This window comes from Mytilus galloprovincialis, chromosome 14 (genome assembly GCF_965363235.1).
Source record: "Mytilus galloprovincialis chromosome 14, xbMytGall1.hap1.1, whole genome shotgun sequence".
Taxonomy (NCBI): Eukaryota; Metazoa; Mollusca; class Bivalvia; order Mytilida; family Mytilidae; genus Mytilus; species Mytilus galloprovincialis.
This window is the reverse complement of record NC_134851.1, coordinates 63,658,473-63,684,985: the sequence shown is the minus strand read 5'-3', so window position 1 is coordinate 63,684,985 and position 26,513 is coordinate 63,658,473. Positions and strand designations below refer to the sequence as shown.

Here is a 26,513-nt window from a genome sequence, read left to right as displayed (position 1 = left end):
TTAAATACAGGTAACTTTATATTGTGCATGACGCGACACTAAATAAATGAAGTAGTGACCTTTTATTTTTGTTCACCTTATCACTTGTGTATGTATTTATCATGTAATATTACCTATAAATGGTTTTAAAATTATTGCTACAAGCGACTTTATTTTGACTCCAGGGATAAAATACGATCATGTCTAAACCAATAAAATCGAGAATGGAAATGGGGAATGTATCAAAGAGACAACAACCCGACCATAGAAAAAACAACAGCAGAAGGTCACCAACAGGTCTTCAATGTAACGAGAAATTCCCGCACCCGGAGACGTCCTTCAGCTGGCCCCTAAACAAATGTATACTAGTTCAGTGATTATGTTGCAATTTTTTTGTAATTTCAACAGATTTCTTCTGACAATTGATAATATAAACATAAACTGGAATATCTTTAAAAATGTATGTGAAACTCAGGGCAGGATAAAATCGGTGAACATTTTAAGGGAATGTATCCATACATATTGCAACCTATAAATCAACCTATAAATGATGTGGTATTGTCTTTAATTGAACTTTATCTTATACTTTATAAAAAATGAAATAAAAAAATGTGGTCACTGTTCATTTACGTTCACAATCTGCCTCCGAAAGAAGCATACATTTTTGTTAATGTCCTTTTTTTCTGTCGAACTAATAGAAGAAATAGTGGTAATATCGAAATAAAAAAATAACTAAATTACAGAAATCGCTTAAATTTTACAATTATTTAGTTTATGTACAGCTTATTCGAAAAAAAACAATAAAAAATATAGGTCACCGATGAGTTAAAAAAGATATTTCAATTTTAATGCGAAAAAATGGCATGTTTGCACCAAAGGGAGATAATTTGGAGCTTTTTCAATGATATCGACATTTTAAATTTCACCTGGGGCCAACACGAATTGATTTTTTGGAATGATTTTTGTACCATTTGATAAAGTAATAACTATTTCAGGTAATAGATAAAATTTGTAATGAAAATTTAGTTTATTTTTTTTTCTGTAAAATTTATACCCGCAAGCCTCCTTCAACTAAGATTTTGTTGTCGATGACGTCATGAATTTTGAAGATTTTTTGCACTAGTTCAATAATAGAATTTATTGCACGATAACTTTTGGTTACTTTCTGTGAGAAATATTATATTGCTATGTAATAACATTATTTACTAAATTTTTCCATAGATATAAATATTTCGTTTGAAAGTTTGATTATCCCTGTAAATTTTTCATATTTAATAAGATAGAAAATCCTAATTTTTACGGAGATGTTTTTCATCGAATCCAGAAATTTAGATACGGATCGTAAACTTATCAATCATTTAAATAAATTTGTTCTAAATAATTAGATCTTTAAATATTATTGGGTTGGTATTAATACTGATGTCCCTAATCAGAAGCTACATATTATATATGTATGTTGATGATTGTTCTGCACGTCAATCACGCCGGAAGATTTCTTGTTTACGTTGCGTTACATCTGTTATTTCGGGGCCCTTTATAGATCACTATTTATTTGTTTTATTCATCGTTGTAGACCGTACGGAGACCCTTAGTTGTTAGGTTCTGTTTCATTAGATCTCATGTTTCATTAGCAATCATACTTTATCTTTAATTTTGTATGATCACTGTTTGAATTCCTTATTATATCCAATCTCACTGTAGTTTTGATAAAAAAAACTCTTGTCACGATTTTGAGATAAGTACTGGTACTAGTATTTTGTACGTTGTAAACAGATAATTAAAAATGTCATCATAGATACCATGATTTGAATTTTGTATGTGAGCCCGAAGCGCGTTTCCTGTAAAAGAGACTCATCCTTGACACCAGAATAAAAAGAAATGGCCAAATAAAGTACAACTTTGAAGAGCATAGAACCAAAAAGTCCTGAAAGTTCTGCAAAATTAAGGTAATTTTAGCTATTCTTGGGGAAAAAAACCTTGGTAATTCATAAATTAAAAGTTATGTAAACATTTAATTTACAATTTTGACTATACATTTATCAATGAATAAACTGAAGAAATTGGGAATAAAATGTACAGTTTTTCTTCTATTATATGAGAACACCTATAGTCGGTAATTGTTGTTGTTTGATTCTTTTTACAGACTCATCTGTTTAGTTCAATTGAAGAAATATCAGTACTTTTTAGTTTATGAAAAAGTTTAATCGTATTTGCTCTCTATATAACCATTTCTACATATATTTAAAAATAAAGTGTATGTGTTTGATTTGGTCATTTGAAAGGGGAATTTTTGTTTCGAATTTTCCATATATTTTATTTTTTATTATTCTACGTTTCACAATTATTTTAGGTGAATGTGCACCAAACTAAAAGTTGAAACACGTGTTTGAGTCTAATTTTTCTCCTCGACAAATATACGTCTGAATACGTAAGGCAACTCTATACATCTAATGTGTTTTTTTAACGCCAAATAGCTCGTAAACATTTGATGTAATTTGAATACATATAAAATGATAGACTTTGTACTAAGATATGAATTTCAACCTATTTTTAAAAATCTTACACCTGTTTTACCTTGCTTTTTTCTTTTTTCTATGGTTTTATTTTGAAAGCTCATAACATTCAAATTTATCTATTAAAGGTAGAGAAAAACCTTGCCATCTGATATATTTTTTCAACTATGGAGGAAGCGCAAAAACGTTCAACTTTTGCATTTAACATCTCAAATTTAAACTCGTCTAAACATCAACCCAACAATGTTAGATCTGTAAATTTGCTTTAGCAAATTTTTGGTTCTTCCCTCGCCGGGATTCGAACCCATGCTACTGAGATATCGTGACACCAAATCGCCTGCACTGTAGCCGTCCCGCTAGACCACACGACCACCTGGACTTCATAAAAATGAAGCTTTCGTTGGCCATGTGTTACCTTTCCACGTCAGTTCTAATCTAGCGTCGTACTACAGTACATGATATATGAGGCATGGAGATGTTATTTTTACAGATCAGCTAAATTATCTATAGTAAAGGATCTAACATTGTTGGGTTGATGTTTTGACGAGTTGTATAAACATAATGTACACAGCCATGTATCACCATCACTGCTGGTGATCCGATGGATAAATCTGTTGTAGAGTTTTCACTGGCTCAGACGTACTTATATATATATATATATATGTATATATATAATTGAGCTGATCTGTAGCAATAACATCTCCATGCCTTAGATATCATGTACTGTAGTACGACGCTAGATTAAAACTGACGAGGAAAGGTAACACACGGCCACTGAAAACTTTATTATTGTGAAGCTCAGATGGTCGTGTGGTCTAGCGGGACGGCTACAGTGCAGGCGATTTGGTGTCACGATATCCTAGATTGATATAGCAAGTGTATGTTCGTAATTTAGGCATATCTTCCAATGGATTTAGCCATTCCTGTTGATGCAGTTCAACGAGTTTGTTTAAAATCACAAGATACGATATGAGCCGTTGGTCGTCGTTCTGAGTTTTGATTGAAATACACATCTTGTCGACCACATTTTGTCATTATTGTTTTACATCATTACTCCATGTTCTTTTATATCTGTTGGAAATGTTCAAATCCCACATAAACGTTTTGAACCACAGCCTATATTCAGGAATTTCGCACAATTTACACCATAGTTTTATCATGTTACAATGTACATTGAGTTTTCATGTGTATAAGAGTCCAGCCTGTGTCTCCTGTGATAACCGGGAGAGGAGCGTTCTTGCCAACTCCCCAAAATGTCCGTATGGCTCTGTACTGTAGCGTGTTGTACTTCTTATATCCCCTGACAGCAGATGCGTATTCAAGTATCGGCGACACTGTACTGTCATAGATTTTGGTGTAAGTATCATAGTCCATGTTTGCCATATTAATTTATAGTATTTTGAAGTTAATGATTCTAGAGCTCTGCTGCCTGTGGTAAGTAATTCATGCGTTGTAGTTGTAAAATCGGTATGTTAACTGATGACTAGGCCAATATAGCGATATTTTGAGGTAAGTCCCAATGCTTTATCAGCAAACATAAAAATATGATCGCACTGGTTAACATTAGTTTTCCGAATGTGCATAACTTTAGATTTGTCGTAATTAACAGTTGGAAAGCAGGTCACGTTTTGACCCCAAGTTTATCAGCAACAATAGAGTCACGTGAACGTGAAAATTCAGAAAAAAAACGGACGAGGCAAACCTCATTTTTACTCACTAAATACTTTTGTCGCCACCATAATATATATTTGGATGTTAAACACTTTTTCGTGTTTACATAGCTATATTCTAATTCGCTATTTGAACATTTCATTAGCGCAGTTATCAGTGTTTTTGTACTAACATGATAAAAGCCTTTCTGAATTCTTCGTAAATGAATTATGAAATTATTCAGAAGCCAAGTTTTTAATTAGAACATATGTGAATTATCCTATAGCTCTCTTCTTCTGTGTACCTTTTGGTGATAAAAGTCCTAATATGTCAACATATTTACATTCTTGGCTTTCAAACGCTCCTTGTATTGTTAAATTCTTAAAAAGTACATCAAACCTAACGAAATATATAAAGCATAATGTGTATTAAATGTACTGGGTCGATACCGCTGAGAGTAGACGGTTAGTTCAAGAGTTCATCATCACCAGCTCAAAAGCCAGTGATTTGGTGCCGATGTTATATCATACTTTTACTACAAATTCGTTGATAAATCTATAAATCATAAAGAACATATCACCTGGTGTTACTTTGTATTTTTATATTCCTGTCTTTCATTTTAAAATGTTAAGGTTTGAGAGGAAATCAATAAAAGCACCTCGTCATTCTCTACATTATCTAATTTCACATTGAACATTGGCAAACATCATCTGCACACCTCACTCCCTGCACTGCAGAAAACATTTGTTCTGATGAGTTCTCATATTGGTGAAGGTTTTTGAATTGACTAATATCTGAGCTCTATAACTCTTACAGCTATGTTTTATTTCTATATATTGACCAATTGAATATAGAATTAGAAAGAAAAAAAAAGAAATTAGCTTTGACAACTGAACCATGAACATAGGGTGAAGGTCAGATGACACCTGCCAGCTAGACAGGCATACCTTACAATCATTATGTTCTTATTCAATACTTCAAACGATCATAAAGCATTTATAAAGTAAAACTCAACACCATTATTTGGTTATCAGCTCGCCCCGACAGCACAGAAAGCTTCGAATGTTGTTGAGTTGCTGTTGGATGACATGAGGCTGGAAAGAAGAGGAGTTTTTTCTCCAGTGGCTTTGCTGCTTGCAGTAGTGGCACATGCCGATTGAGCAAGGCTCACGCCTTGCGAAGCTCCTACGGAAGGGCCGTTGCTGTATACGTTGATAATGCTGAGCATAAGCAGGGTTATCATGATTCCGCAGGTTGTTGACGAGGCGGATTTTTAGGGTAAGGTTGCTGGCGAGATTTTTACTTCTCCTTGGAGGTACGGATAGCTCTGGTCTCCGCTTGTCGTATCTTTCTCTCATCCTTAGAATCTGAAGCCACGGCATTGGCTTCGTATTCCCTAACGGTTCCCCAACCAACAGGGGAAGAATCAGCTATGCGAATTTTCTTATTACGGCTTTTGATCTTATCAGTTATGTCAAGAACTAATATATAGGCTTGTGTATTAGAGTAAGGGATGAATTTTACAAGTTTGTTAACAGTGTCTAATAATTCCTCATTAAAGGTGTACTGAATTCTGTTTCCTTCCCCCTTAAAATTTAGAGTGACGTCCTCCTTAATTTTTATCTAAAGGCAATCTTGTTCTTGTATGAGTTCAGATTTCAACTTACCTAATTTGCTGTCTAAATTGTCTTAAAAAGGTCCACATTATCGACCAAAATCAGACGACTTATCAGCTGCTTTATGAATATTAGGTGGCGGTATACTATTATCTCCTTCAAGTAGTATGTCTTCATTCAATTCCAGACGTGGGGAAGATTCAGACATTTTACCAAGTGGCGATTTATAAAAAAACGAACCTTTACTGTCGGATAGACGAACATCGAATGACAATCCTAGACTTTTTTACTATAATTTGAGCGCTAAAAAAAATCAAGCATGAAGTTATCATGATTGATATAACTAGATATAACCGTTCATAACTTACGGATTGTTCAATCAAATTAAACATACACATGTTTTGATTTAAACACACGTGGTAAAAGTAAACAAATACACCTGTTCCCGAGTAACCTTTATAAATACATTTCCATGCACCAAATATAGTAGACCTATTGCATACCGTATAAGAAAAACAGACCGAAACTCAACTATAACCACTAAACCATGAAAATGAGGTCAATGTCAAATGACACTTGCCAGTTGGACATGCACACCTTAAAGTCTGTCCATACACCGAATATACTAGACCTATTGCTTATATTATCTTATTCTATTCTATTCTATTCTACCATATAGTGACCGCCTTCAACAAATTGAAGATTATGTCACAGAAGGAAACACAACAAAACATAGATTGAAAAATGTACAATTTATAAAAAATACGAAAAATTTTAAAAAAAATAAAATGTTTTGTATAATAAAGTAAGTTGTTGTAATTTAGTTAATATTGATGCTTTGAAATTGAAGATTTGAAAGAGTCTACTGAAGTGCAGTTTACAATGGTATCCGGTAGTTTGTTCCAGTCGGTAATAGTTCTTGGAAAATAGGATCCTTTTCTGTACTGTGTTATGCAGGATGGAATTTGGAAGCTGTTCGAATTAGAATGTCTTGTTTGTCTTTTTTGTGGAATTAATTTATTATTTTTAGGAATTGCAAACTTTTCGTGTTCAATTTTGTAAAGCATTACCAATCGGGAGTCTTTTCTTCTGTCCGAGACACTGCGCCATTCAAGATGTTGTATTATGTTACCAACACTTGAGGTGTTTCTGTATTTGTTGGTAACAAAACGTGCAGCCCTCCTTTTTCAATGCTATCTATGCCTTATTGTAAGTATGGATCCCAAACAGAGCAAGCATACTCTAATGATGGTCTTACTAAGGACTTTTATGCTTACTCTTAAATGGATGTTGAATTTTTCAGGTTTCTCCTTAGAAAGTCTAGTGTGCTATTAGCTTTCTTGCATATGTTGTTTATATGTACATCCCATTTAAGGTTGGAACGAATGGTGACCCCCAGATATTTTGCAGTTGTTACATGTTCTAATGAATGATTGTGTTATGTGTAGTTAAATGTGATTGTTTTTTTTTAATTTCTGGTGACTGAAATTACATTACACTTTTCTGGGTGGAATGTCATTTTCCAAGTAGTTTCCCACGATGCCAGTTTATCAAGATCTTTTTATAATGTTGATGCATTGGAATTTGATGTTATTGCCAAATTGAAATATCATTAATAATATACAAGAAGAGACTTGGTCCAAGAACTGATCCCTGTGGAACCCCTGACTCAACTGCAACATACTCAGATTTTTCCCCCTCTAGAACTACTGCGATTGCTAAGAAAATTTTGTATCCATTAATTTAATTCCCCCTGTATCCCTTAATGATGAAGCTTATTAGTTAGAAAAGAGTGTGAAACTTTATCGAATGATTTAGAAAAATCCATGACCAAAATATCTGTTTGTTTACCGTTTTCCATGTTAAGTGAGACATCGTCTATAAATTCAAGTAGTTGTGTTTCGCAGGATCGATCTCTGCGAAGTCCATGCTGTAGGGGATATAAAATGTTGTGATTATCTGCATGTTTCATAATGTGTTTAACTACGATGTGTTCTAAAAGTTTGCAACAAATACATGTAAGTGATATAGGACGGTAGTTTTCAAGGTTATATTTTTGGCCTTTTGTGTATACAGGAAAGACATGGGCAGTTTTCCAGTCATCTGGAACAACACCTGTTTTAAATGACTTATCAAAGATAATGGTAAGTATGGGTGCAGTTTCATGTGAAAGTTCTTTTAAAAATCTTGATTTAATTTCATCAGGACCTGCTGCTTTGTTCGGATTTAAATTTATGTAAAAGTTTTTGTATACCTTTTGTTTTTATTATTAATGTTGATTTGGGTGGAAAAGGAGATTTCTATGGCATGTTACAAATTTTTTTGACAAACATGTTTGACAAATTCTGTATTGGAAATATTAGATGCTGGTGTAAATACAGACTGGAATAGTGCGTTAAGGATGTATTCTTCTGACTTTTCAGTCTCGTTAAGTCTCGTTGAAATCTCGTTTTGAATTATTTCCAAAACATGTGATACAAGTGGGAAATATCCATGAATTTTAAAAATGTTATAATCAAACATAACTCTGTGAAAAAAATTGTGTATTTACAATGAATGGTTTTTGAGTAGTCCAGTTTTCAAATTTTACGACCAATCAGGTCAGTATTTTTAGCCAAAATTTTGAGAAAATGGGTTAGGGATACAAAAATGATTTTACAAGAATCATGTACATCCAATATCATTTTGGTCTTTTTAAATTTCGTAGATATGTATTTTTTCAATCATTTATAACAAAAAAGTGTAAATAATTTACAAAATTGACAGCATGATAAATTTTACACAAAAAGCGTCAAAATATGATAAAACTTTTATATATTAACACCTACCTATAGTTTTTTTAAGTAAAATTTATTCATATTAATCCACTTTATCTTTATAGAAAGTATGAAAAAAAGTTTAATTGTGAAACACTGAATTTTTCCTCGATAATAGCCCAAAAATAGGTAAAAATCAATGAAAAATGTGAAAATCATCTAAATTGGGCATTTTCAAAAGGGCCATAGCAAAAAAGAAGTGCACCACCATATGATTTTTTCTTCACCAATTATTTTGTTACAGTCTTAAAACCCAAAAATCAGGCTAAGAAAAATTTTAATTCTAAGAAATTTTTGTACATCCTTAAGTGCCCCAGCTTTTTGTAGTGGATCAGTTAGGAGTTTGCCATCTTGTTTAATTTCAGTAATTCCACTATAATCAGGTTTTTTTGTTTAATGTAGGTCCAAAAAAATATCATAGTGCCAAAATTTGTTTCATCTAGTGGTGGTAATATGATGCTTTCAATGTATTCCCAGTATGATTTTCTTATACTTTTCTGCACCTGGTGTTTAACCTCTTTAGTTTTTTTAGCAAGTGATGCATTCCCAGATTTTTTTGGATTTTTTATAAAGTCTATCTCTTTTTCTAATGAGCCGTTTTGTTTCCATTGTGACCCATGGGCGACCGTCCTTTGTTTTTGCTGTTTTATGCTTTTGTTATTGTTGTTTTAAAACAGTTCCACATTTTATTTACACAAAGATGTTGCTGATTTTCAAAGAGATGTTTATATAAGGTGTTTATTTCTAGTTTAATTGTGCTCCAGTTTGCTTTTTTGTATAATGGAATTATTCTTGGCTTTTGTTTAAGTTTTGATGAAGCTATTGCAAAAATCTTAGTTATTGACTTGACCATCAAAACTAAACCTTGTTCACTCATCCATGAAATGAGGTGGAGGTCAAGTGAAAACTGTCTGACAGCATGGGGACCTTGCAAGGTACGCACATACCAAATATAGTTTTACTTTTACTCATAATAAAAATATTAACAATACATTTTTTTTTCAAGTAGTCACTGAACCATGAAAATAAGGTCCAGGACTGTGGACATGTGACAGACAGAATCATCATAACACAAAGAATCTTTATACAAAGTATGAAGCATCCAGGTCTGCCACTTTCTAAAATACAAAGCTTTTAAGAAGTAAGCCACCATAGCCATAGCCATAGCCAAATCACTATCCTTATGACACACATTTGTTTTGATGATCACAAATATTAAAATCATAAGTTTTATTTATATTTTATGAAAATGCAGTCTTATAATTCTGTATAATGTCCTCTACAATATCAAATGCTTCTTCAAAATCCTCCTGAAAAAGATAAAAAAAAAATCAAATGCATTTAAGTGTGGTCATATTTTCTCTTTAAAATGATTTCAGACCAGGTTTTTCAAAAGCAACTACTTCAATATTATTTTTGTTTTTCCCAGACAATGTCACATGCAATGATTAGCTGAATATCTGTTACCATTGATTAAATATTAACCCATTAGATTTCATTTTTGATTTTTTTTTGTGTTTAAACGTAAGTTTTTAGCACAGCTTTTTAGCTATATAGGGATGGCTAGTTTTTATTGGAGGAGGAAGCTGTATGGCCTTGAGAAAACCAACAATCCTAGTCAATTCAGATTGGAGTCTAGTGCACCAGTTCCAAGTCACAACCTGGTGTGGGATTTTCTCGCTGTGTTGAAGACCCATTGGTGGCCTTGGCTGTTATCTGCCATTTGGTCAGGTTGTTGTCCCTTTGACATACTCCCTATTTCCATTCTCAGTTTTACTTTGAATACAATTAATACCTATGATTTATAGAATAACCAATTGAAAAATTCAAACAGAGAAAAATATATAACGATTGACCAAACAAATGTAACACATTATTTCATGTGCATGGGTTATTTATCCCTGTTGTTTGGTTACAGGTTGAATTTTTTCTATATTTGAATGTGCCTAAGTTGTAATAAATTGTCTTGTCTTGTCTTGTCGATTAGTTGTTCTTTTATTGAGCACAAGTCATTGCTGGGTTATTCTTTGTATACTGCAATCCTACAACTGTTCCAAATAAAAAATTCATAACTTTTTTAAATTTGGAGCATATGAGGTCAAAAAGTCAGCTCATTTGTACTTTTAATGAATTCATAAAAAAAACTCTACGAAAATGCAGTGTCAAGGTCATAAACAAATTGATATAAGGTGAGTGATTGTCTATGACAAATGATTAAACGGACAATGAGATTTGACAATCCAAATAATGTAGCACAGCTGCAGTGGATTAAAAGAATGACTGCAATATTTTTTCTGTCTATGAAGAAATATTATCAAAAATGTGGTGCACACTTAATAACCCACGTAGTTACAGACATTCCTTCTTATTTAATTCTAAACTCCATTTCAATCTAGAGTAAATCATGAAAAAATTTGATGATGTCATGGTCACATGACAAAATGATGTCTATGAGCTGATAGACAAAACACTGTTAGAGAATCAGAAGACATGTTGCGCTACATCCAAAATTAAATTATAAACACTATTCTACTTACATTGGTAACTCCATACTTGTTGTACCAATGGAGATATGCTTTGGCAGCAAATTTGACCCTTGACCTTTCATAGACAGTCTCAAGGTATTCTACTATTGACTCTGAATTCGATGCTACTGTTATTGAAGCTGTGTCTTTTGGTCCAATACTGTTGTTTTTGGCTGAAACAATAAATTATTGCAGATACATGTATATGATAAAACTTCTACTGATACATAATGTACATAGTTTAAACATATTTTATTGTTCGAAATGACAAATGGATTAGACACAAGTTTTACAACTTAGTAACGTCTTCTCCAATGTACATGATGTATGTACTTCTCTCATTCTTAAAAACCCTGAACAGTTGGTTAATACTTTTTGTTTTATACCTTATCAACATATAGATTTATGGTTTCCTATAAAAAGATAATAAAATTGAGAATGGAAATGGGGAATGTGCCAAAGAGACAACAACCCGACCATAGAGCAGACAACAGCAGAAGGTCACCAACATTTGTAGTTACTGAATTGCCATTTATTCTTTTTGTGTTCTCTCAAAAGACACCCTTAAATTTAAGTGTAATGTAGATTCATTATTATTCGTTGGGTACCAATTTTTGTTGAATACTTTTAAATGTGTTTGTAGATAGATGTTTTTGTTCTCTGTTAATTTGTTCCTTTTAAAATTGTTATACGATGATGACTGATGTACCCATATTTTGACAATTATATTTATTGTGTCTGTTTAGTTTACGCATCAATGTAAATATAACGGAATTTGCTGAGACTGTCATCAAAGTGAGAGGGTTAGCGCTATAAAACCAGATTTAATCCACCCTTTTCTACATTTGAAAATGCCTGTACCAAGTCAGGAATATGACAGTTCTTGTCCATTCGTTTTTGATGCGTTTAGTTTATTTGTTTTTGCCATGTGATTATGGACTTTCCGAATTGATTTTCCTCTAAGTTCAGTATTTTTGTGATCTTATGTTTTCCTGAACAGTTGATTAGTTTTTGTTTTATACCTTATCAACATATAGATTTATGGTTTCCTATAAAAAGACAAGAACATTTGTAGTTACTGAATTGCCATTTATTCTTTTTGGGTTCTCTCAAAAGACACCCTTAAATTTCAGTGTAATGTGAATTCAATATTATTTGTTGGGTACCAATTTTTGTTAATTTTGTAGGTACAGTGGAACCAGGAAATTAAATGTTCAAAGAATAACATATTTTCTATAGGATAGTATGCAGAGCTCGGCATAACCACACAATTCAATAATCATATCTCTCGAAATGTAATTGTCAATGGTATATAAACATTTTCCTATACACATACCAGTCCAAATATCTATAGGGAAGGGGTTCCAGCTGACAGTGTTGAAAGATTTACGGAACTTTTTCTCCAGCCCCTTTGTCATCTGGGGGTAAAATGTCTCTGTACTGTCACCTCGTGCTATCACTACATTACCTATACTACCAAACTGATACTGTATAAGGAAAATGTGTGAATATTTTTCTCTTCTTGAATCCATTAAATAATATACAGTTAAATCTGTTTTAAAAGACCTCCCAAGGGAGATTAAACAAGAATGTGTCCCCAGTCTATCCAACTATTATTTTCTATGTTTAGTGGACTGTGAAAATGGGATAAAATCTCTAATTTGGCATTAAAATTAGAAAGATCATATCATAGGGAACATGTTTACTAAGTTTAAAGTTGATTGGACTTCATCAAAAACTTTAACCTGAAGCCGGACAAACGGACGATTGGACTCACTGACCCGAAAACATAATGCAAATAAATGGGACAAAATGGGACATACTAAAAAGTGGTCTCATAAGACAGCACATAATTTGTGAACTTTGGGCCTTTTAAAGCTGACAATGCGGTATGAGCCTGCACATTGTTGAAAGGCAGTAAGGTGACCTAACGTTGTAAACTTTTGTGTTATTTGGTCTAGTGAAGAGTTGTCTCATTGGCAATCATACCACAACTTCTATTTTATATGTCCTTCATTTTTGTTTTCTTTAATTTTTTTAGGCATTTCACTTCCACTTTATATTTTGTTCTCTATTCTTTAAATTGCAGCTCTATCAGTCAAATAGTCAGCCTTTTTAGTTTTCTGCCTATATTACTATATTCCCCTCTTTTTTTCTATTATTATCTTTTCTGTAAACCTAATTGTGACCCTGATACCCATTATATATAAGGATACTACATTTCCTTTGCTATCATGTCGTCTAATGCCTTGGCTCATCTGTTTCTGTAGTCCTGCCCAAGACAGCTTACTGTAATAGCAAAAATAAAAAAAATGTTTGATTAGTATTGTACATCTCCTATAAATAGGAGCACCACTATATGTGAAGCTAAAACTACTAAAGTAAATTCAGAAATTATTGCGATGTTTTTATTTTTGCGAAAAAGAAAAATGCGACAAGGTAATAATTGCAATCATTTAAACTTTCATTTAGAAATATTTTATATGAATTAAACAGGATTTTTCTCAATAACACAAAATTAAAATCGCAATAATAAATGCATGCAAATGATTTTAGACATCCTTTCAAAAGTAATATTTTTCAATAGTTATCAGATAAGTTTTATCAGGTCCAGAAGGTGCTTGTTCATACTGTAAATTCAAAAAATATTGTGAGGTTTCAAGTGGGAGGTATTTATAACTGCATGAGATTTGTAATTATAAGAAATCACATTTTGATATCAAATACATATATATAAAAAAGAAGATGTGGTATGATTGCCAATGAGACAACTATCCATAAAAGACCAAAATGACACAGACATTAACAACTATAGGTCACCATACAGCCTTCAACAATGAGCAAAGCCCATTCCGCATAGTCAGCTATAAAAGGCCCTGATAAGATATACATTTATTTATATGCAGATTATCCTGAAATAGCACAAATAATCTTGCATTTGTTTCCCTACTTCAAAAATCCAAGAATCACACCAATAAATGCACTCATTAATTTCTGAATTTACAGTAAATGTTTGACTTTAATAATTAACTTGCCTCTTAGCTATATGATGGACCTGTACAAATTTATTTGCTGGAAGAGGACAAACGGATCTTATCATCTCCCAAGGTTCCATACCAATACTTGGTCCACTAAAAAAATAAAAAATATGAACTTTCAATTAGAATACAAAAATGTAATGCATACATTGATTAACTCCTCTTAAGCTTGTAAACTCTGCTTTCTAGTTTTATCATTTATGCTACAGGAAATACATTTTATATCATGTAAGCTCCAGGCAAATCAATTTATTAATTTAAACTTGTTTCCCATAGTTAATCAACATTGTTTAGGAAAGATGTTACAATTTTATTGTAGATTTGAGAAAAAAAACTTTAAACACCATATTTTGGTTCAATTACTAGCTAGGGGTCAATCAAAACTTTTTAAAAACTTTTTGTAACAGGAATCAAATATTTTACGAGGAGGGGACAACATTTACTTTTTCATTTTTAATGCAAGGGCAGACAACCAAGCCTTTTAAATTATTGTAAGCAAGTGAACATGTTTTACAGTTTTGAGACTATTTACATCCTTTAACATAAGTGGAAGCAATCCATTCCTTGTTTGTGAAATAAGGGATATCATTTAGCTTGTTTAAAGGGGTTATTATTTCCTACAAATTTTTCTAAGACAAATGATTGCATCAAACCTGAAAGTGTAAGCATATGACTATGACGTATAGATTTGGGGTGAAACTATGTGTGCCCCTTAGTATACATGAGGGGACTATTTCTAAAAATTTGTGTATAGTGTGATTTTTTTTTACTGTATTAAGTAAGGTCAAATAAATTAAATCTCTATGCTGAAAAACTGTTTATTTTTTAATCTTTAAAGAAGGTACCATAAAAAAAAATCATTTTATGAGTAAGGGGAGACAATTCAAACTATTTTTCATGTCAGTATTATACAAATTCTTTTCTAATTTATAAACAGACAAATCCAATGTTTTTGGTACTCCACCAAATTAACATTAGGTAGTTGTATACTTCATGAAATTATGGTTTTGTTTTTATTATTCATACGTAAAAGAGTAATATTAAAAAAAATCTTTTAATTGTAAGGGGAGATAATCTAACCTTTTTGGTGTCATGGTATCTGTTGGCAGGAATACTCCACCTAGAGCAGAGGCTATAGAGGTGTTCATGGCATCAAAAGATACACTCTCCATCTTTCTCTGAAGTTTTCCCAGAACATCATCATTATAGGTCAGAACAACACAGTCAGTATTCCTGAAATAGAATCGTCTTTATAAAATATATTTGCAAAATTAAAACTGTATTTGAAAAAGATCATTTAAATTACAAATATCAATAGTTTCAAACTATTAGTTTGGCTATAAATTTGATAAAATATTTAGAAATAGCTTGAAAAAGTATAAATCTAAATGTAGAAAAAGAAAAACTGTCAATAAAAAACAAACAAAAAAAACTGTTTATTTCTTTTGTGCCTTCAAGTTTTGAAATTTCAAAAACAAATATATTCCTAGGTTTCATTTTCTAGTTTTTCTTGTTCCTGATTTTCCTTGAAGATCATTTTCAAATGTTTTTTAAGGTTATCATAAAATGTCCCAAATATAACTTGTAATTTTACCTTTGAAGGTAGGACAGCGTTAGCAAGGCATTATAGTTCTGTAAAGGACTTTCTCCTGTCAAACATGGCGCCACAGTACAGGAAATAAGATGGTTCATGGGATATTCCTCCCTAATGGCCTCACAAAGATGAGACCCTAATCCTAAAAAATATACAAATATATGTAAGATTAGTTTAGGAATGATGCTGCACAGTACAGGAAATCAAATGGTTCATGGGATATTCCTCCTTCATGGCCTCACACAAACTAGATCCTAATCCTAAAAATATAGAAATCTATGTACGGTTCTGTTTGAAAATGACCCCAACAGTACAATAATAATTGGATAATATCTTTTCTTAGAATATATAGATCTCTATAAAGTTGAGTTTGATTTTTCCTCAAATCACAAAGACACAACAAAAAGGAATATCATGAGGCCTTGTGATTGGTTTGGGTTGTCTCCCTTTGTCCTATTATTTTACATCATGATATACATGAAACTAAATGTGTCAGAACGACACGAATGGCCCCGTCCCTGTATCTGCAATTTCAACACTACATGTGGACACAAATATGCATGGATAGTATCAAGCTCTCAAGACCAATACTAGTTTAATAAAAACTTTCCTTGATCAATGACTAACTAAATTTCAAACAATCAGCAAACAGGAAGTGGATGTATTGCAGATCTAACAAGATGACATGAAAATCAGCATAGCTGAACAAAACATAAACTTGATCCATAACTCATCATGGTAGTCTCACATATCAAAAATCAGCTCAAAATCTGAAGGCGTATAGATAAATTAAACTGTGATTTTCAACAATTTATCAAAGTCCAAAGCCCAAAATTTCAACAAAAAATAGCAGAGTAAACTTAAACAGGAACTTAATCTGTTACTCATCATGTTTAACTCACATACCAAAAATCAGCCCAATATCTGAAGGAGTTAAGAAATTAAGTCTGTATAAATGTGATTTTCTTCTATTAATCAAAGTCCAAAGTCTGTAATTAAGGCAACAATAAGTGGCTTGAAACGAAACTTTAACTTTTTCTGTAACTTGTCATGGTTAACTCACATACCAAACATTAGCCCAATATCTGAAGGCGTATAGGTAAAAAGTCTGTATAACTTTGATTTTCAGTCATTTGTCGGAGTCCAAAGCCCGTAATTTCGCCAAAAATTAGTGGAGCGGAACAAAACTTAAACTTGAAAGAAAGGTTTGTTGCAGAATGGCGGACAAGGGTAAAACTATATGGCCATAAAAAAAGTTTGTGAAATATAGGTTGCTGATTCATTTCATTTTTTTTAAGTATGGACTTCAATATTCAAGTATATGACCATGTAGATTTTGTTAAAAAAAGAAGTATTTTATTTTAAAGTTGATATATCATTGTCATGATTATGCAGATTATAATTTTACAAGCCAGTTTTAGCCAAAAATCAATGATGGCATTGATGAAACTTGGAAATGTCAAAAACAAATTGTTGTTTCATTGACATGAGCTTTAGTACCTACATACATACAAATACCAACCTGACCCTGTTCCACCAGTCAAACTATGCATCATAATACAACCACTGTACATGTCACATCTGTGAGAAAAAAAAATCTTAGGACAAGGCTTATTTTGATATACTGTATAGACACATAATTACTTTCTGTTGCAGATATTGTTGACCTCTAAAGGTCTTTGAATTTTCTGTGTTGTTTGGTTATATTGAATAATTAATGTAAGTAATTATATATAAATATATCAAACAGTTAATACTGTAGATTAATTCTTTTTTGTGAGATCAAATTTTCTTGGAATGAGGAAAAAATTTAATGTTAGCAGAAAATTGATTTCACAATTTTGTCAGTAAGCAACCAAGCCTATAAAAATATGTATTATTTTACACTTTAATTCTTAGTTCGCCTTTACCCACAATATGTAATTTATGCTGATGAACAATCTATGTTTCTCTTTGATGAATTATTTAATGAGTTGATAAGAAATAAAAAATAATTTTGGTTTTCTGATGTTTTTTCTTGACTGTTTTGTCCATGGCCTCATTATTTTGTCTTTGATTTGTAATTTGAATATCCCTTGGGCATCTTCCACCTCTTTCTTTTAAAATGAACAATATTACTTTGATTATTTCCCTTTGACCTATACAAGAATTAGTGGCATATGGCAAAAAAAATTACTTTTGGCAAGTGGCAACATATCAGCCTTAATTGCTTTTTTTATATAGTTTTGTCCTAGTGTTTGGAAATCAGATTAAAGTCAGTTATTAATCCCTTGCTCCACAGTGCAATACATGTCAATTGGGCTTTAGGGCTGTATAAAGAATTATGAAGGATAACTACTTATGTATTTAGGTGTATTGTGTAGATGCTATCAAATTTAAATGACCCCACCCCACTTCTTTTATAACATAAAAATTACAGCAAATTGAAAAATTGTTCTGCATTCTGATCAAAAGACAAAAATATATAAATATAAAAATCAAAATAACAATTATAGCAATACTAACATGACTATTGTTATTACGATTTCTGCAATAAACATATTATTACCTCTCAATTTCTTTCCTGACTTGGTTGGCAGTATCCTCTAGTATGTGATCCTCTCCACTTTTCTTTAGTCCATGGTAACCTATAAAAAATCAAAAATATGTGTGAATCTCCCAACGAAAAAATTGTTTGCCAATCATCCCCAAATAATATAAAACATGTCCATGTCTATACTGGAATTGTCAGATACTGTAAATTCAGAAATTAATGCGAGGCTTTTATTATTGCCAAAAATGTGCAGGGATGATTCCAGTATATAGTTTAGGGCCGCTCAGCGGCCCCAAAAATATGTACATGAAAATGAATTCCCAATTCAGGAAAATAAAATAAAAATCGATATTTCCAGAAAAGTTTCTGTCACCGATTAAGGCAACTATAATTTTTCATAGTTTGTTGTCAAAATGTTTTGAAATCTGGATAAGAATGCTGTTTACGATCGCATTTTATTATGATTTAACTATGACAACATGTGGCAAACGATTTTAGCAGCCGAATTCAATTGATTAATCTGTTATGGGAATATTCAATCTGGTAAAAGCAGATCGCCTATCAGGTTGATAAAAATGGGTGTCAAAGCAGACCTCGGCAGAGAGCAAATTCAAATTTGATATACGGTAACATTGATGGATTCAGTTTAATGGGCGCCAATTTCGTAAAAGCAGATCGCCCAGCAGAGCCGGTTATATAATATGATGAAAACTTGTTTTGTAAAAGAAATTATTTCCTCAAAAGATAAAAGTTTGAGCGTGTTTTGAAAATAATGTTGATGATAGACCAATCATGAAATACGATGTCATCATTATGGAACTATTTCAAAAGTTTTGAAGATGATCCAAATAATTTTAAAGAACACTGGTTCAATGCTTTAAATATCTTATCAATTAAGTATATGAACTTTTCTGAATTCGACAATTGACCAGTTCAAATTGAAATCCATTTGAATCAAGGTAAATTTATAAAGATGACCTGCTGTTGAAAACATACTGGATGAATGATTTTTTCAGTGGTTTATGTTAGCTGAAATATATGTTTTTGTAATAGGCCTGGGTAACTATAGCTAAGATGATATACTAGTGCATCATGTTCAACGATATTCATGTAATAACAGTAGCCCATCCAGAATTATTCAAAATGTTACAACTTACATGAACAACAGTGTACAGGTTAAACTTAATAATATACATTTTCCGTTTTTACAGGAAAATAATGTTGTTTCGTCTTAGATTTTATGCTTAAAAAATTCTTGCTTTGTTATGACAATATACCTAATGCCCAATTTGTTCCTCTTCCTCTCTTTCCAGATACAATGTTTCCATCTCTGAAAAAAAATAATATTAAAGAGCCTTGACAGAGTCAAGACCTATCAGAAAACGACTGAAAGGAGGCCTTAGGTGGTCATGTATTTTGATAAATCATTGAATGGAGCGCTAGCATATACAGTAATACTGATTTTGAAGTGTTAAACATGTTAAAGGGAGCGGGCCTTATTCTAATACATGTAATAAATGCATGAAGATACTACTGGTAAAATATTTAGTACTGTACTTGTTTGTCGCTGAAGACTATTTTTGTTTTCATTTCTACATACATAAAGATGTTAGTTATCTCATTTGAATTGTTTTACCTTTATCATGTTAATGCAAATTATAGCTTGCTATCATGGCTTATATAATGCAGTTATTGGTTTTGCTCAAGAAATGGTATGGTGACCTATAGTATCATTGCTGACTGAATATCAATTTGTGTCTTGTGGACAGTTGTCTCATTTGCAATCACACCACATCTTATTTTTAATAGCATTGCAAATTTTTATTATTGCCAAAACTGTGATGAGATCCAGGCGTCCAAAAAAAAAAACAACAACATGCATTTCAATTCTAGATCAAGTTGATAGCATTTTCTAATAAAAATTATAAAATTGATATATTGTAATAATAAATATGCCCTTTGACAGTAATAATGAGTATATTGTTGAACAATCACAATAATAAATGCATTTCTGAATTGTCTGTATACTTGTTTTACCTTATTTTAAGACCTTTACAAGCCTTTTGTACAACTTTTGGCTCACTATCTACATGTACAGATCTTTGTTTTACATCAGGGTGTATAAAAGTGTGTCTGAAATAGAAAAAAATAGAGACTTATATAATTAGGTGATGATAAAACAAAAAGACAGAAAATATATATTATCACAGCCTTACTCCTTTGATATCAATGTATGCATGGTATGCATCAGGATGGCGAGTTGTCTAATTGGCACTCATACCACATCTTCCTATTATCTATCAGGGCTCACACATACATTTGTGCACTTCAGAATTATAGGGAGAAGTGACTTCTCTTTTTGAAATTGATCATGTTGATATGGAGAAGTAACGAGATTCGTGAAATTTTAAAAAGAAGTACTCATTCACTATACATACAATGATATTATAGCTAGCAGCACTTCAATGTTTGGTTTTTAAAATTTTACTATAATATAAAGGCACTGGCTACGGTTACATGGAAATGTAACAATAATAAAAATATTATTGTTACATTGGAGACTAATTGCCGGAATGCAAAGTTGGGTAAGGAACCGATTAATTACGAATGTAACAATAATTATTGAGGCTACGGTTACATTGCGTTATTGTTTCATGAAAGACAGTAATGCGCGCTAGATTTATTAAACTTAAATCTTCTATAGTTTGTTGTTCAATTCTTTCATATGTACTAAATAATAATTGTAATAATGATAAATAATAAATATTATTATTTTTAAAACAAATTGTGTTTTTATACTTTTGCGTATTAATGGTTTTGATGTTCTTAAAGATACTACTTCAGAGTAGAAGTGCCAAAGGCGAAAAATATATATAGTACAATGGTTTGTTGTTGAGAATTTGGGCTGAGAAAAGAAATATATATAGTACAATGGTTTGTTGTTGAGAATTTGGGCTGAGAAAAGTGTTCACTTTTAAGTATTTAATTGCACACCTACTCTTATTACTGTCATTATACTTTGAACAATTGATGAAGAGATTCCTATTACCAATTTTGTTTTGGGTGAACAATTTAAAACTTGGGATGCGTTTGAAACGAAACTGATACAATTATCAAGACACAAATTACATACAGCTATACAAACACAGTACTAAAATATTTGATACATCAAATATAGCAAAGTTTGCTGACTGTGAACTAAAATACTGAAAATTTCTGTATACATGTATCTATATGGAGGACGTTATTTCGTTTCAAAATCAGATGGAGCTCGCCCAAACCAAAGATTAGGTATTTTTAACCTATATACGAATATCAATTGGTCGTAATATCCATTCGAGATTTAAATTACATTCGTGTTATAAATTAAAAGTTTAAATTGACACAGACCAAGTGTCAAACGTTGTTTTTTTTCTTCTTCCAACGACATGTTTGCTTTTTTTGCATTGCTATTTGAATGAATGTAGTATGTCTGCCTCTGCCTGTTCGAACTCTCTTGTCTCGTTTTTGTTGTGAAATTGTGAAAGAATTCTTAAAACCTGATGTGTCGGATTTAAACATGCTTCAAAAACCACTTACTGGATATGTAGAAACCGTGTCATTGTAAATACAAAATAAAGAAAGTGTATAACATAAATAGGCTTTCCTCATTCCATGGACCATTAATCAAACCAAGTTTGGTAAATAAATTGTTTATGGCTCAAAAGATACCACTTACTGGATATGTAGAAACCGTGTCATTGTAAATACAAAATAAAGAAAGTGTATGTAATATAATATCAGATTATTACATGGCATTTTTCATATCGCATGTATTATCAGCCCTAGGTTCAATATCAGCCCAAGAGCCGCATGGCTCGAGGGCTGAAATTGACCGAGGGCTGATAATACATGCGATATGAAAAATGACATGTTATGATCTTTTTATCATATGCTTCAACAGTAGAGAAAAATAACAGATTCATATATTGATCCTTCTACGTAGTTCCCAAAAAGAAGTTGAAAGAGTAAAAAGTTCACGGACGTCGGACCCAAAATTTGATTCATTCAATATGAAATCTTTCTATCATATGCCTCAACAGAGAAAAAAAACCCACATTTTAATATGGAAAAATCGACAAAAAAATAATTCAACAATATACATAATGAACATTGTATAGAAAAGTCAACTTTTTTAAAGTAACTTTCTAAATAATGTTTCAGAAAAACTTATTTAATTATTTTACACAACATACTTTCCAGTATTCAAATAATTGTTTTGTACACTACTTTGTAATGTTTTTCACTGAAAACGTAGCATTGAGGTGTAGTTTCCGGAATTTGCCGAGTATCACCGGAATGCCATGTGATAACGTTACGGAAAGGCATGTGATAACAATCGAAGCATGTGATAAACTTTTCATATCAGCCCGCTTAGCACCAATTCGAAAAATATGGAAAATACTTTAATTTAATGCTATTATCATACGGTAAAAATCATATGTTATTTAGTCTAAGTATATGATAATTGTATTTATTGTATAGCAATATAATATTTCCCACAGAAAGTAACCACAAGTTAGCATGCAATAAATTCTAATATTGCACTAGTGCAATAAATCTTCAAAATTCATGACGTCATCAACGACAAAATCTTAGTTTAAACCAATTTTTACTTTCAAATATTATATTGCTATACAATAAAAGGGTTATTGCATGAATATTGAGGAATATTGTCCCTCGTAGAACATATATTGCACTCGCAAGCTCGTGCAATATAAGATTCTACTCGGGACAATATTCCCCAATATTCATGCAATAACCCTATAGTATTGTATATATAAAATAAATGTCTTCAACTTTTATTATTTACTAGACGTAGTACATATTTCTAGTCCCATCGTACATTGCTGTTTTTCATGTAACAATAACACAATGTAACCGTAGCCTCAATAATTATTGTTACATTCGTAATTAATCAGGTCCTTACCCAACAATGCATTCCGGCATTTAGTCTCCAATGTAACAATAATATTTTTATTATTGTTACATTTCCATGTAACCGTAGCCAGTGCCTAATATAAAAGGGTGAGGCCCTATCATGCTTATGGCTTATGTTTCTTATTTTCTTTTATATTGTTTAATTAATATCTTATAATTCATGACCATTAATATAAAAAAAAAGACTTCTTTGTAATCTAAATTGTTTTGGTTTTTTTCCTGCACCAATTTTGTACGTTTACTAGCCAATTTTTTGCTAGCAATTGTGCAGTAGTCATGAAAAAGAAGTTCCTTTGTTATGGTTGTGTAAGTTTAAATAGGGGAACAGATAGCTGGATAGTATGGCATTGTTTATCATGTTTATAACAAAGTTTCTGTTTTAGTTGGAACTTCTTTTAGGGGTGACAAAAAGAATGCTGGACAACTTGGCCCGGAGACAAGTCGGTCCAATTCAATCAGACAGTCTACATGGTCTATCATGGAGGAGAAAATATAAGTTAAAAGGTCATTAATAGTTTACCCGCAAAACATAAAAAGTTGTTAATACTCAGAGACGAAATAACTGTATGGGGTGCAAATTTGACTAGGTCACTGGGTCAGTGGGTGCCGAAGTGACTAGATTTTTATTTTGTGTACCCTTCATGAACAGCTTTGTCTTGTGATGTTTTCTTCCAGAAAGCCTTTCCTATTTGGTTTCCGCATTGACCGACATGTAGAAATACTGCTGACATCTTCAGTTAAAATAGTCATTGTTCATAACAATGCCGTTGTCCTGCAAAACAATGTATAATTGAAAACCATTGAAAACAGACCGAGATCTGAATTTTAACCGGATGTTATGAACAAAATAAAAAATAAAAAACAACTCCGGTAAAAAGTTTCCGCGTTTAATATCTTCACTATGAAAATAGAGGCCCCTCGTAGGGGAGTCCATAATCGTAAAAATTTTCTGTCAATATTATCACATAATCATTATTTTTTTTAATTAAGGAATGACTGTAATATTTTTTCTGTCTATGAAGAAATAACATAAAAAATTTGCTGCACACTGAATAACGCGCGTAGCGGGTTATTTTACAGTGTGCACCACATTTTTTATATATGTTATTTCGAATAGACAGAAAAAATATAACACTTATTCCATTTTAAACCGTAGAAAACAATGAAAAAACGTTGATGACGTCACGGTCACATGACTAAATTATGTCAATGGGCTGATAACAAAATAACGTCAGCCAATCAGAAGACGCGTTACATCCAAAATTAAATTATAACAAAATAAAAGTTCTAGATATCAAATAATCAAATCATCATTATGAAACATTTGGTCTGGTTCTGTTCTGTTCTGTTCTGTTCTGGTATATACCTCCGTTTTATCGGAGCACTCCACTTGTTGAATGCCCAGCAGGCACTCAACGTTTTAATAAACGTTGAAATGAGGTTGAAATGTGATCAACGTATATTCAACGTTGAAACAACGTAACATTTTCAACGTTCAGGAATAAACCAACATTCAACGTTGAATTAACGTTGATCATTTCAACGTTGTAATTGGAACGTTTATTCAACATTGAATCAACGTTAACTTATTTACTCATAGTAGGCCTATATAAAAAAAAAATCGTTATTAGAAGGCAATAAATGCATAACTGTAGAAGTATATATTTATAAAGAAAAGAATGAAAAAGAGTTTTGGGTTTCACAAAACAGTATAGTACTATAACTATTGTCACTATTTCAACTTTAGTTTTGCGTCACCGTGACGGTATGAGAAAAGGGGGAGGTAAGTCGTTTGAGTATTACAATTCTAAATACCCGAAAAAGTGGATATTTCTATATTTACGATATGAAAAATGTAATTTTTTAAAATGTCTTTGATAATATATTAAAAGATATTAATAAAAAATATCAGTGCACACATCACAAATTGCGGCACTTTGGTTTACCACTATATGAATAAATAAATTTTACAACCTAGTAATTTCTAGCCAATAGGTGCCCTGCCAAGGCAAATGTTAAATTGTATCATATTATTTTGTATATTGATATTCATACACTGAACTAGTTAGCTTGGCATCCCATGCAGGCTGTTTAGACTATTATATTTAATATTACTGTTATATTTTCATGTCACTTGATATCACATTAAAAAAGTTGTGTACGCTTCATGTGTAAATGGTAGCATAAGTCTTGTGTTTTCTTTTCTATATCTAGCAATTTGTCTATTGGCTGATTACTCATTGTGTATAGTGCTGAGCAGTCTAATACAATTTTAAGTAATAGTAACTGTTGATTATTTATCATAACATTTGTTTTACTACCCCTTTCTATCTCTCGTAGTATTTTGAATAATTTATCCATATATTGCTGCCTAACATCAATTATGCTTTAACAATGCAGGAAATGTAGGAAATGTTCCAATGTTTCTTCAGATTCATTGCATAGCTTGCAATTTGGATGAATAGTATTTTTACTAAATGTTGCCCTAGTACTTTGGAGCATGTACTAGCTAACATTTCAATTCTGCCTTTTTTTTTTTTATGTCATATTGGTTATTTCTAACACATTTCCAAATGTTATGTGGATTATTGATCTTATCTTTTTGAAGAGATAAATATTTAAGCGTAGATTTTGTGTTACATTCTTTTGTTCAAATTGAAGACCAGTATTCATTTATTGATGTTTTCAATTGTTTTTTTCCACATATATTTTGATGGAGGATGTTCAATAATTTCTTCTGCTTTTGGCAGTTGATATTTTTGTAAAATTTTATTTATACGACAAATAAAAGAGTTGTCAAAATTCGAACTAATTTCCAATTCCCAGTATTTTACGTTCTATCGAGCCATCCAGGCGAGAGATTGAGAGAAATAATGCTAGCATGTTTTTGTCTAAAACCGACCCAAAGGGCTTAGCTCCTATGAGTATATATATACTGCTGCAGATGCTGTTCTTTCTTTCCTTGTTCCTTTTGGTGTGAAATTCTATAATGCCTAGCATTGCTTGTATATATCGGATTGTTCTACTTATAGCTATAGATTTGTGGAGAGCAGCTGGTGTGAGCTTTCTCTGAAAGTGACTGTGTGAATTGGCATTAAATTCCACTGGGTTATGGAATATGGATGGTTTTTTTTTAAATGTAAGTACTTTGGTTGAAATGGGTCTGAAAGTGAAATTACATATGATGATTTAAGCTGGTTCTACTTTCTGATGGTATGAGAATATCAGATGGGATTGCTACGATTTGATGTACTATTTTAAAGAACATA

At 31.8% G+C, this 26,513-nt stretch overlaps 1 protein-coding gene across 1 annotated transcript; it reads right to left on the bottom strand.

Annotated features, from left to right (window-relative positions):
* Nucleotides 1–9,806: 9,806 nt before the first annotated feature.
* Nucleotides 9,807–24,073, bottom strand: LOC143059611 (tubulin delta chain-like). The gene is made up of 12 exons (XM_076233129.1): nt 23,881–24,073; nt 20,302–20,397; nt 19,542–19,594; nt 18,280–18,358; nt 17,254–17,312; nt 15,732–15,873; nt 15,218–15,370; nt 14,135–14,230; nt 13,316–13,388; nt 12,436–12,580; nt 11,112–11,272; nt 9,807–9,884 (listed from the first exon to the last, which is right to left on the bottom strand). The coding sequence occupies exons 1-12, from the start codon at nt 23,973–23,975 to the stop codon at nt 9,816–9,818; spliced, it is 1,221 nt and encodes a 406-aa protein (XP_076089244.1). The 5' UTR covers nt 23,976–24,073; the 3' UTR covers nt 9,807–9,815.
* Between the last annotated feature and the right edge of the window lie 2,440 nt (nt 24,074–26,513).

Bases quoted from the DNA above. Each gene is read 5' to 3' on its own strand.
- LOC143059611 (XM_076233129.1), bottom strand. From the start codon at position 23,975: ATGTCAGCAGTATTTCTACATGTCGGTCAATGCGGAAACCAAATAGGA. The intron at 19,595-20,301 runs GTAAAACAAGTA...ATTTTTTTTCAG, and splicing joins TGTAAAGGTCTTAAAATAAG to AGATGGAAACATTGTATCTG. The intron at 9,885-11,111 runs GTAAGTAGAATA...TATCTTTTTCAG, and splicing joins ACAAGTATGGAGTTACCAAT to GAGGATTTTGAAGAAGCATT.